General features: G+C 40.4%; 1 protein-coding gene across 2 annotated transcripts in view; it reads right to left on the bottom strand.

Annotated features, from left to right (window-relative positions):
* The window catches only part of LOC121288071 (E3 ubiquitin-protein ligase MGRN1-like), a 194,418-nt gene that overhangs the window by 23,118 nt on the left and 158,795 nt on the right, over positions 1-12,505 (bottom strand). For both annotated transcript variants that reach the window (XM_041206368.1, XM_041206367.1), the window contains exons 9-14: positions 10,304-10,372; positions 9,054-9,213; positions 7,377-7,486; positions 5,456-5,679; positions 4,519-4,639; positions 669-714 (exon numbers count right to left, since the gene is read on the bottom strand). In XM_041206368.1, coding sequence (XP_041062302.1) covers positions 669-714; positions 4,519-4,639; positions 5,456-5,679; positions 7,377-7,486; positions 9,054-9,213; positions 10,304-10,372 — 730 coding nt within the window. The remainder of the gene's footprint in view (positions 1-668; positions 715-4,518; positions 4,640-5,455; positions 5,680-7,376; positions 7,487-9,053; positions 9,214-10,303; positions 10,373-12,505) is intronic.

Raw genomic sequence — 12,505 nt, 5'->3', positions numbered from 1 at the left:
CTGAACATCTATAAAACATCGATTATAATGGGTTATAGTAGCCAATTTTGGGTACCACACTTTAGAAACAGCTTTAAAGCCTTGGAGAGGGTGCAGAGGAGATTCACTGAAATGGTACCAGAGGTGAAGGACTTCAATTATGTGCAGAGACTGGAGAAGCCTGCATTGTTCTCTTTAGAGCAGGGAAGATTAAGGGGAGATTTGATAGAGGTGCTCAAAATCTTGAAGGGTTTTTACTGAGTAAAGAAGGAAAACTGTTTCCAGTGGCAGAAGAGTTGATAAGATACATATGACCATACAAATTAGGAGCAGGCCATTCAGTCCCTCGAGCAGGAGGAAACAGATTTATAAGATAATTCGCAAAAAAAAGAGGCAACATGAGGTTTTTTTTATGCAGTGAGTTATGATGGTCTGGAATATGTTGCCTGAAAGGGTGCTGGAAGCAATAACAATTTTCAAAAGAGAACTGCAAAAAATGCTGGAAGGGCAAGTATTTGCAATGTCAGGGGACTGAGACTAATTGAATAGCTCTTTCAAAGTGCAGACACAGGGACAGACACAATAGCCACCTTCAATGCCATAAGTGTCCTAGGGAGTTTTATTATGTTAAAAGGTGCTATATAAATACATGTTGTTGCTGTTGTTGTTTTGTCATTCTATGATCTCACCTTGATTTTGTGTGCATATTTCTGACGGTTCTGCAAGTGCGGTACTCTGAAAAACAGAAATCCATATTGGTTGTCATACAGTTTACAAGTTAGAGCTTCAACAGAATTTACTGAATACCACATTCCCATACTTTCTAATCTCATGACAATACTGATAAATAAGCAAATTACAGAATCTTGGTAACTTCCTTTGTGAAATATATTTTGACTTTAAATGGAAGCTTGCATATACTTTATTTGATTGAGCACAAAGTGACTATTCTTTTAAACTTTCCAATAACATAAAATCTGAAGTAACTTTCACTCACTTGCTCCACCAAATTATTCTGTTGAAGAACAAAAAACCTGTGGTGGCTATACATGAGCTACAGGTTACATCCACACTTTTTAAGAACAACAGGTTTAATGTATCAACTCATCTTTTCTTTAGGTGTAGGCATACTCGCATAATACTTTATAAGTACAAAAAATATAAAACAAATCAGGTTCAGGTAAAGCACAGATACAAGCGTCCCTCCTCTTTACAAAAAATTACAACTTAAATCCACCCTCAAACCAGCATCCAGGAATCAAATGTAACAGTTTTATTTCCAACAATTGTAAACTTTTTAGTTTGAGTAATACTCATAAATAGTGCTGAATAATGGACACTTTTCTGCTGTAGATCTTAGCCCATCAGGTCCTGCAGGGGTGAGAGCAGCCAAAAGCAAAAAGAACTGAAATTTTGACAAGGAATCATGTAATTACAGCACTTTTTATGATCTGTAGTGAAATGCAAATGTTTCTAGGTCACTTCAAGCAGGTAGAATTTTTGGACTTCAGTGCGTAGAAAGATTGGGCAGGATTTTTTGGATGGTGGGGTTTCCTGCCCTGCCACCTGACGACTCAGTGGGGAACACATACCCACTGAAACTGGCTGCCCCGCAGCCATTTAACAACCTGAGAAGTGTTAGTTGGTGGAACAACATTCACCACCCACACCCTCCCCGCCTCCCCCCCCACCTGCAAACCTGCCGGCAGAAGACTGTAAAATTTTACCCATTAGTTTTCCCTTAGTTTACTGTCAAGACTGTGGGCCAATGCATTTGTATAAAAGCACCAAAGTGACTTCAACATTTCAGCATTCAGTTCAGTTAGTGCATGTAATACAGGTGAAGACCATACTAACAACAGCACATGACCTAGCTGGATTATGTATATGAGAAGAGCAGCAAAGGGCGGCGACAGTGCTTCACAAACTATTTTCCAATGTGACCCTATTTTAAATCACCACCACCTTCTCGAGGGCAATTAGGGATGGGAAATAAATGCTGGCCTTTCCAGTGATACCCACATCCCATGAATTGATATATGTGAAAAAAAACTCTTAAAAATTCACCTGGTCCCAGGAGTCAGCAAAAACAAAATAATAAAGCAACATAGTAACCTTCAGTACGTTATTATTAAAGCTTGTATTTGGTAGATCAACATATATAAATATAAAAATCTTTTTTAAAGTACTATGCAAAAATGTTATTTTATGTACTCATGTCAGCTTCAGCCAAGCTCTCCACTATCCATTGTGACAGAATACTCATTGAAACCTCTCTCTTCCCACCTACACAGATTATAATTAGCTCCCCTTCCCACTCACACACATACACACCTCTTCCCAACCCCCTTCCCCCACACTCAACAGCCTCTCTTTCCAAACCCCTTCCCCCTCATCCCCTCTCTCCCAACCCAGCCCAACATTCATGCCCTCACTCCCCACCAACCCCCTTCAATCCCTGCCCCTCCAGACCCACTCACTCAACCCTTCCCTCCCTCCCCACCAAGAGCCACCTCCCCAGGGGATAGGAGCTTAGGTCCCGGGGTTTCAGATCCTGGAAGGCCAGGGAACGCAGCCTCTTCTATCTGTGGGTGGTTGGGTAGCATTGAAGTTTTGAGTAGGCTGAGCAAAGACTGCTGCTAAAGTGGGATATGGCTGAGACTGTGGCCAGCTAGAATTTATCTTGCTCCCACCATCCTGAAGCCAGAAGCTGGAACTGTGTAGAGGGCAGCAGTTGGGTTGGGGCCTGCTTGTTCCATCAGTAAGATGGTCTTGGGTGGCAGCAGATAAAAGAGAGGGGGACTGATTGACAATTCCCAGGACCAGGCAGTGATCAAAAAAAAATCAAAAGGGTGGAATTCCATGACGTAAAAGTCAAAATTCTGCTAAATGACAGAAATTTCTCATCCCTGGAAACAGCCTAAACCTGCTTTGCTTAGGACCAGGCAGCGAATAAAGATGGAACACTTTCATCGCAGGCAACGTTTCTATTTGTATCTACAATGGTAAAATTTGGTTCAAAGTTTGGGGTAAGAATAATGGTGATGTTATCAGCAATCACTATTTTTTGGAGTAAATTAGATAGCAACTTCAGACGTCACACATGTGCACTTAAACATGGAAATCGGAAAGGTTGATTTGTCTTGTTCTGCCATAAGCTTTGCTACATTGCTACCTCACCAATAGGCTGCACATTAAAACACAGGGCGTGCAGTTATATACTCGCCTAACAAATACCCAATAATCAAACAAATTTAATACTTCTCCATTCAAGAGTAGGTTTGATTTTTTAAAACAGTTTGACAAGTCCTAATCACTGGTTCTATCACTTAAAATTTACTTCTACAAGTGTGGAGTCTCATTCCTTCAGAGTTTAATTAGTCTTGCTAACAATAGCAGGCCTCTTATCAGCAAAATTCTGGAAAACTATCTAGCCTTACCATTCTACATTAGTTATCCTTGAGGAGGATGGTAGCATAGTGTTTAGGTTACTGGACTAGCAATCCAGACATTACTGGACTAATAATCCGGAGGTCCAGACTAATGCTCTGGAGACATAAATTCAAATCCCACCATGGCAGCGCGGGGAATATAAATATGCGTAATTAATAAAACTGGAATAAAATGATAGTCTCATTAATAATAATCATGAAGCTAATGGATTGGTTGACTAATGTCTTTCAGGGGAGGAAATCTGCTATTCTTTCCCGGTCAGGCCTACCTGCAACTCCAAACTCAAGTAATGTGGTTAGCTCTTAACTGCGCTCTGAAACAACTCAGTTCAAGGACATTTAGGGATGTGCAACAAATGCGGGCCTTGCCAGTGGTGTAACACCCCCAGACCAAGGGCAAAACTTTTAGCTCTTTGGGAGGACGCGCGACTGACCTGACCGAGTGTAAAATAAAACGTGTCCCGAAGTCATCACGCACTTGCACAATATTTCAGTCGCCGGGCGTGCGCCAGAGTCGGCAGCATGCCCACTGACAATTAAAAGACCTATTAAGGCCATTAAAAAGTTAATTGAAAGAAATTTTTCAGCTTGCCCACCGCCCCCGCCACGCCCGTCCGACAGACAAGGGCAAGATTCAGCCCCAAATGAAAAAAACCTTTCCTTGCATGGTACTGCTATTATCTTGGAAATCAAGAGCTATCATGATAGATAATCTAAGTCCTACTTGATTTCTATTTGATGGGATGAGAAAGGGGCAAGAAAAAAAGTCAGATAACGATCTTAACTTGAAAACATTAATATTAGCTCAATTCCTTTTATTCATTGAGGAGCTGAAATGGGAAATTTCTTCCACTTGCTTATTTGTAATGGTCAATTAATAATCAGGTACAACCACCAACTGTTGCAATCTGTAACTGAGTTTTAAAGTATATAAGTTAATTAATTAAAAAGTTTGCAAACTAGGTCATGGAATGATCCTTATTTTTTTAATTATCTAATAATTATAATCAAAACTTCCTTGTCTAAATAACTTCTTTAAATTAATTTTTCTTTTAGCTGATCCCAACTGTTTGCCTTTGCAACTTACTTCTAGTGAGCTTGATTCATTTTGCCGTTGTGGTCCATTCTTTTGCAACAGGACATCGAAATCTTCTGAAAGCTTTTCTTCATCCTCTTCTTGTATCGGAGAAGATGGCGACCGCAGACTGCTAAATTATTATACAATTTTAAATCAGACACACTTCATTATCAAATGTAAACAATATAGATCTGGGTATAAGTTTTTTATTAAATTCCATCAGGCCAATTTGACCAGTCAGGGCTAAATACATAAACTTTTCTGTTCATGTCAGGGTTTTTCGGTGTATTAGGTAGTTTATTTCTCTGCTTTTTTTCCCTTACACAAAAATGGGAACATACAAACAGGTATGATAAAGCTGAGATGTTTTGATCTAAGCATACAATTTTAATATATATGATTTATTGCCCGTTAGGTTCTCTAATGATGCTCAAGCAATCTGGATATCTTGCTAGTTATGTCAATATTATGTGAGCAACAATACAACACTCATTTTTCAAAGTCTCCCTCCTTTCCAGTATTTCTCTCCTCACTTGTCCTATTTTACTTACTCCTCCCATCTCCAATCTTGTAACAAAATTGGATGCAATCCTGTCAATGTTTATTTTGGCTACCATCAGTCAGACAATCCATTATTTTAAAATATCAGCCAAGATTTATTTAAAAAAGATAAGTTTTCATTTTAAAATGTGTAACTTGCCTGAGGATTTTTTGAATAATTTTAGTAAATCATATACAATATTAACATCAGCAGTAGCCTCATTTATTGAATGTTTCTATTGCAAATCTACATAAAATTGAAAACAGGCATCACGGGGGTTTAAAATGCCAAAATAGGTGCACACAAGTTCCATAAACCAGTAGAACCCATTTAAACTGTTAAGAGATTCAGAATTTTGTCATGATAATCAAGGTCAAACTGAGGAGAGGGTTCTTGGACACTTACCTTTCTGAGGATTTGCTCAGTTTGGGTTTTTGGGGACAATTATCTACCATCTTGTCTATTGCTGACAGCTGCCTGCCTGATGGAGACAAGCCATCCCCAATCCCAGAATAGTTGATTTCTTCATATAGGGGAGCAGAAGGGATAGATGGAGAAAGCGATCGAAGTCCATTTAAAGCTTCCAGTAGGGAAACTGGCTCAAATCCGGGAGGAATGTGCTCAGATGTCTAAAGGTATAGGAGAATCATGTTAGCAAAGAATTGCTCTCATAAACTTGGAAACTAAGATAGGATGAAGCAAACAAAAGCATTTGATGTGCAAAAAGATATAATCTAACTTTCTTTAAGGTAATTATTTGCCAAGCAACTGATCTAAAAGTTTTACTTCTGCAAACTGAGAAAAAAAATTGGCCTAAAATATATGTTATGCTTAGTCCAACCTTTTGTTTTCAACCTTTGATTCCCATGCTGGTAATGTCACTGAACTAGTGAAGCAGAGGCTAAGGCTAATGCCCTAGGAACAGGAGTTCAAATTAAAATTCAATTAATTAATTAATAAAAATCTGGAATTAAAAGTTAGACTTAATAATGGTGACCATGAAACAACTATCGATTGTTGTAAAAATCAATCTGGTTCACTTATTTTCTTGAGGGAAATAAAACTGCCACTCTTCCCCGGTCTGCCCTACCTGTAACTCCAGACTAACAGCAATGTGGTTGACTTTTAACTGCCCTCTGAAATGGTCTAGCAAGCCACTCAGTTCAAGGGCAATTAGGGATGGGCTTTGCCAGTGACGCCCACACCCCATGAAAGGATAGTAAACAACTTAAGAAACAGTGTAGATACCTAAATTATTTAAACTTACAGTTGATGAGGTAAAGTTGCTGCACATTGGTTAAACCAGTAGTAGATTCACTGAAGTGCTCCATTTGATTTTATAAAGCACAAGGTGACTCAGATTACATTAACCAGAGGCTGCTCATCATGTGAGGCCTAATTCTGCTAAAGGAGGGAAAACCATAACTTCTGAAAGATGGAGGGGAAGTAGATTCCTTAACCTAACACAGGACGAGAGCTGGAAGGGTTCAGAGAGGGAGTTCCAGAGAGCTGAGGTGGATAAAGGCTCTTCCAGCAGTTAAGGCAAATTGGGTGTACAAGTTGGGGATAAAGTGGGTCAAAAGCAAACAGGGATTTGAAACCTAGGAATTAATTTTGAAATAGAGGCATTAGCAGCAAACAACATACTTTTCTTAGAAAAAACAGAAACAATAATTAGCCAAATTGGTGGATGTAATTAGATCTATTGGCCCCTCAGGCTAACAAAAGTCAGGGAATTCCTGTCTCCCTGAGAAGACTGATCTTGTTTGATTTCAGTTTGCACACTATAAACACTAAAATAAACACTTATGTTACAGTAATAACGTTACTCCAATGTTACATTCATGTTTTGTTAGAACTGTGTACAGGATTTGATCTGGAATTTAATTCACTGCACTTAATCATTCCAGTATTAAAAACTTCTGGATACATTTTAAATGTACAACAGTAAAATCGACCTTCCAATTGATCACTATAACTTTGCCAAAAGCTTGCTACTGCCAGTTAAACAGTAAACTGTCTGTGCAAACACTTTCCTGAGGTGGAATGCAAGGAAAGTAATAGTTGAGCTCATTAAATTATTTTTTCTTACCTGAATGCATAACTTAGAGTATACCAAGATGATGGTATTTTGATAAGGAATCAACAGGTAACATGCATAATACGTTAATGTACCTAGTTTTTATAATATTAATAAGCTGTCAGGAAAACCATGACTATAAAATGGGTATCAACGATTGACACGCATTAGTTCTTTTAAAAATTTATTTTAAATTTAAAGTAAAAATAAAGATGAATAAACAAGTAAATAACCTGATGGACTTACTGAATGGTCATCATGGTCCACTGTCTGTGCTAAGACAGGACTAAATGAAACTGGTGACAAGGCCCCAGGCTTTTTCCTCACAGCTCGGATCTGCAACAATGCTCGAAATGCTAGTGAGAGAAAAGTTTTTCTTGAATTTAAGGAAAGAAACCTGGCCGACAACAGAAATTAACTGGACGGGATTTTCCATGCCCTCCGGAGTTGGATGTGCTCGGTGGCACGGGCGGACAATATGGTGCTCACGCCACCGACTGCGTGAAACCAGATTGCGATCGTCCATTCGGCCCACCGATGGCATGCTGCGTTTCCCGCCATCGGATGTCGGGAACCTAATTGTAATATATCAACATATCATTATAAGGCTAGCCAGCCAGACCATCCGCCCACATTGGCGGGAAAACACGCCTACGTGTTTCACAATGGCACATAAGCGATATGCACCTGGCAGGTGTGGCAAATCTGGGACTATTTCACCCTCAGTGTCAAATTGCCTATTTTTTTAGTTATTCTGTCTGAAGTACCCAATGTATAAGTTTACCTGTTTTTGTACATTTAAAGCATTTTATAGGGAAACAGTTTTGAACATCATAAATGAAAGGATAGAAAATGGTTGTGCTAAATGTGCTGCATGACAAGGTGCTAAGCTACATCCAATAGGAAGGTTGAAGGTTCAGTGCCTGTTCTTTACAATGTTAGCCCATCTCTGACGGGGCAGCAGTGAAGGTACAGCATTGGCTTCAGTGCCCACGAATTGAGAAAAGTTTAAAAAGGAACGAGATTTCTATACCTGTTTGCCAACAGAGTTTCCTGGATTACAAACACATAAGTGAGGGTGCTAGATACAGACAAGACTGTGTTTGGCTATGATACTGCCCGCTCTCCTTTGCCCCTTGCTCCCTTCTTCACAATCAAATAACTGTTAAATGCTTGGCTCGTACATGAAAATTGGCCACTTGCGCTAGTTGCTATCTAATTAACCAAGTATTAGTTAATAACTACAGAGTTAGCTAAATATCTGCTCTAGGTAGTGAAATGTAGATTATATATGTAAAGCTCCTACAACAACATGTATTTATATAGTACCTTTAATGTAATAAAACATCCCAAATTGTTTCACAGTTATGTTAAAGCAAAATTTGACACCAAGGTAATATTAGGGCAGATGGTCAAAACGTTTGGCCAAAGAGGTTAGTTTTAAGCAATGTCTTAAGTGAGGAAAACAAGTTAGAGAGACGAGGTGTAAGGAGGGGATTCCAGAGCTTGGGGCCTAGGCACGGCCAGTAATAGTGAAGCAATTAAAATGGGGATGTTTAAGAGGCCGGAATTACATTATACAGATATCTGAGATTGTAGCAAGAAGGTGTTCTTGAAAGGCTAGATACGCAGATGGATAGAAAACACTTCAACATGTATTCTAAAGGAATTTATTCCCTTGATTTCATGTGTTCCTTATTCATTGAAATAAGGTTCTGAAGATTTTTTTTCGAAAACCAGCAAGAACTGAAACTCGGCATGGACTAGATCCCGAGGTTGCCGGTTTTGAGATACTCTACCTGTACTAGTTTTAAAAATAAATATACAAATAAGCATAGTAAATTTTATTTGTAAATTCCTGTTCATTGACCTTCAACAATCTTCATGTTTGATTTGTGATTATGAGCATGCTGTAGTACTTACGCAATCTGCAGATAGGACAGTTATTAGCCTGGTACCGTAGTGTATCTGCACAGGTGCTGCATAAGCACAGATGTCTGCAGGGAAGGATTAAAGTATCACGGAGGTCAGACAAGCACACAACACATTCATTGCTGTTGTCACTGTTCTCATCATCTGAAGGCTATAAAGAAAGAGATTTGACAAATAAAGAAGAAACTCATTGCTTTCATACTGCTTACAACTGAATATTTTTCACTTATCAAGCACGTTTTGCTCCATAAGGTCATTCCCTTCTCAATTACATAGTGCTGGCAGAAACTGCGAGATAGGTCTACTTCTTAAGGCAGTTGATCTTCCACTGGCTGGAGAGCCAGTGGCAACCCCACTGCAACCATTCCTGGTTCACAGTTGCGATCAAAAGGCAATCAGGCATTGGGGCTCCTGGATCCTGCAGGGGGAATTTCTTGCCTTTGAGAGCTGCCGGCCAATCATAGGCTGGTAGCTCTCCAGTACCAGAAGCGCGACTGCCGGTGCTGCAAGAGGCACAGGCTGCAGGACTCTTGCTGGAGCTCCAGAGTGCAGGTGAGTCCCCAGGGCCAGTCAGGCAAGTCCTGGCTTTATTTTGAGAAGTGGCCAGTATACAGGAGGGACCTCCAACCAGGATGCAGGCATGCCGACCACGGTTTGCCCACATGGTGTGGCCCCTGCCTGTGAGGCCCTTAATTGGCCACTTATGGATCTCAATTGACCTCTGGGTGGGATGCCCACCCTTGACCATTCCTGCCCGGCACTTAATTGAGGGGAGTCGGGAAGGTAACAGGATCTCCACCCCAAGCCTTTCTGCCACATTATACAGCGCAGAAAATTCCCATGAAGGAGGGTGGGGGGCATTCAATTCCACCCGACAGAATTTTAGATTTAGTCTTACATGTTCTGCCAGGACACAAGAAACAAATGTATAACCCCCATCAATATTTAACAAAATTATCAGTTAATTTGTTCTTAGGTCCTACTTAATAATCAACACCAATATATGTTTTAAGTTTTTTAAGCAATCGTTCCACTGCTTTTACCATGGAGAATATAACTTCGGTTGTTGTTAACTGCATTTGGATTTTTGTAAGTACTGAAAAGAGACCTTTTAAATAAAAATACCACAAACTAGAAGAAGAAAACTTACAGATTTTATAATATTAAAAATCTAATACCAGACTTCATCCAGTGCAGTTACGAAATTCAAACTCAAATTGAAGTCATCAGGAAATAGGTACCTTTGTTTCTTGGTTATTCTTATTTTCAATGCCGTATATTTCTTGTAGTAAATAGCTGACTCGGTCGACCTACAGGAGAGACCAACAGAAAGGCAACTGATGGGATGAGGTCAGAGAATTATTTATTTCCTGAAGTGAAATATCCTGTGACTCTTGAATAGAATTCTGGAAGAGGCCCCAAAGTTATGCAAAATACAGTCACAGCTTCATTATGGTACAGGGGGTGGCCATTCAGCTGTCCAATCCATGTCAGCTTTCTGTAGAACAATTCAGTCAGTCAATTCCATAGTCTATTCTCAAAGCCCTGCAAGCTTATTTTCAAGCACCTATCCAATTTCCTTTTTAAATCATTGCTGGTCTCCGCTTCCTCCACCCTCGTAGGTAGCAAGTTCCAGGTCATTACCACTCGCTGTATAAAAAAAGCTTTTCCTCACATTCCCTCTGCATTCCTTGCCCAGAAGCTTTGAATCTGTGTCTAAAATTTCACCCCAAAAAGATTAATATACTACTTGGCCAGGATTGGTTAACTTCCATTGATAAGTGTTATGACAGAAGCCAAGATGAATTCAGCATTAGAAATGTTAAACAGAACCTCTGGAAAATGACATTTATTACAAGATCATTGATTACCTCAATTGCTCTGCTTTATTTCTCACTTCCCATAAAGAGTCTATTCCTTGCTTCCAGCTTTAGCATCTGACGATGTCACCTTCAGACCAGAGCTTCTGAAATGCCAACCATTCCCTTCACAAAGGACTTCCCATAGCCATGGTAGAGAGAGGGACAGATTTCTCTCAGGCCTCTATTCTTACTCCTTCACACCCCAACCACAACTATGATAGGACCCACCTTTGTCCTCATTTTCATCCCACTAACCTCCGCATTTGTCAATCTTCTGTCACTTACAACATAATCCCTCCACAAAAATTAACCTCCCTTGCCTTCCTCTACACTTTCCGAATGCCCGTTCAATCAACAATTTTTTTAAAAATTCTTTCACATGATATAGGTGTCACTAGCTAGGCCAGTATGTGTTGCCCATCCCTATTTAGCAAGTAGGGGTCAAGAATAAAACTGGCTTAGCCATCAAAGCCCACTGCGCATGAAAGAATATATTTTTCAAAAACTGCCCTTGAGGAGGTGGTGATGAGCTGCCTTCTTGAACCGCTGTATCCATGTGGTGTAGGGACATTCACAGTGTTGTTAGGTAGGGAGTTCCAGGATTTTGACCCATTGACAATGAAGCAACAACGATATAGTTCCAAGTCAGGATATTATGTGGCTAAGAGGGGAACTTGCAGATGTTGATATTCCCGTGTCTACTGCCTATGTCCTAACTGATAGAGGTCGTGGGTTTGGAAGGTGCTGTCGAAGGAGTCTTGGCGAGTTGCTGCAGTGCATCTTATAGATGGTACACACTGCTGCTACTGTGTGTCTGTGGTAGAGGGAGTGAATGTTTAAGGTGGTGGATGGGGTGCTAGTCAAGCAGGCTGCTTTGTCCTGGATGGTGTCAAACTTCCAGAGTGTTATTAGGGCTACACTCAACCAGGCAAGTGGAGAGTATTCCATCACACTCCTGACTTGTGCCTTGCAAATGGTGGACAGGGTTTGGGGAGTCAAATGAGTTACTCACGCAGAATTCCCAGCCGCTGACCTGCTCTTGTAGCCACAAAATTTATATAGCTGGTCCAGTTCAGTTTCTGGTCAATGGTATCCCCCAGAATGATGATAGTGGTTACTCTTCCACCATCCTAGTAGCTTTTCATGCAGGGGATGCGATGGTGTATTGGTATTGTCGCTGGACTAGTAATCCAGAGACCCAGGGTAATGCTCTGGGGACCTGGGTTTGAATCCCATTACAGCAGATGGTGGAATTTGAATTCAATAAAAATCTAGAATTAAAAGTCTAATGATGACCATGGAACTATCGTTGATTGCTGTAAAAAAACATCTGTCGTCCTTGCCTGGTCTGGCCTACATGTGACTCTAGACTTTTAAATGCCCTCTGAAATGGCCCAGCAAGCCACTCAGTTGTAACAAACCAATACAAGAGGAATGAAACCAGAGAGACCACCTGGCATCGACCTAGGCACCGGACACAACAACAGCAATTGCAGCTCTGTCGATCCTGCAAAGTCCTCCCTACTAACATCTGAGGGCTAGTGCTGAAATTGGGAGAGCTGTCTCACAGACTAACCAAGC

The sequence above is a fragment of the Carcharodon carcharias genome, chromosome 15 (genome assembly GCF_017639515.1).
Source record: "Carcharodon carcharias isolate sCarCar2 chromosome 15, sCarCar2.pri, whole genome shotgun sequence".
In the NCBI taxonomy this organism is placed as follows: Eukaryota; Metazoa; Chordata; class Chondrichthyes; order Lamniformes; family Lamnidae; genus Carcharodon; species Carcharodon carcharias.
The sequence above is the reverse complement of the archived record's forward strand: the minus strand, read 5'-3'. Positions and strand labels throughout refer to the sequence as shown.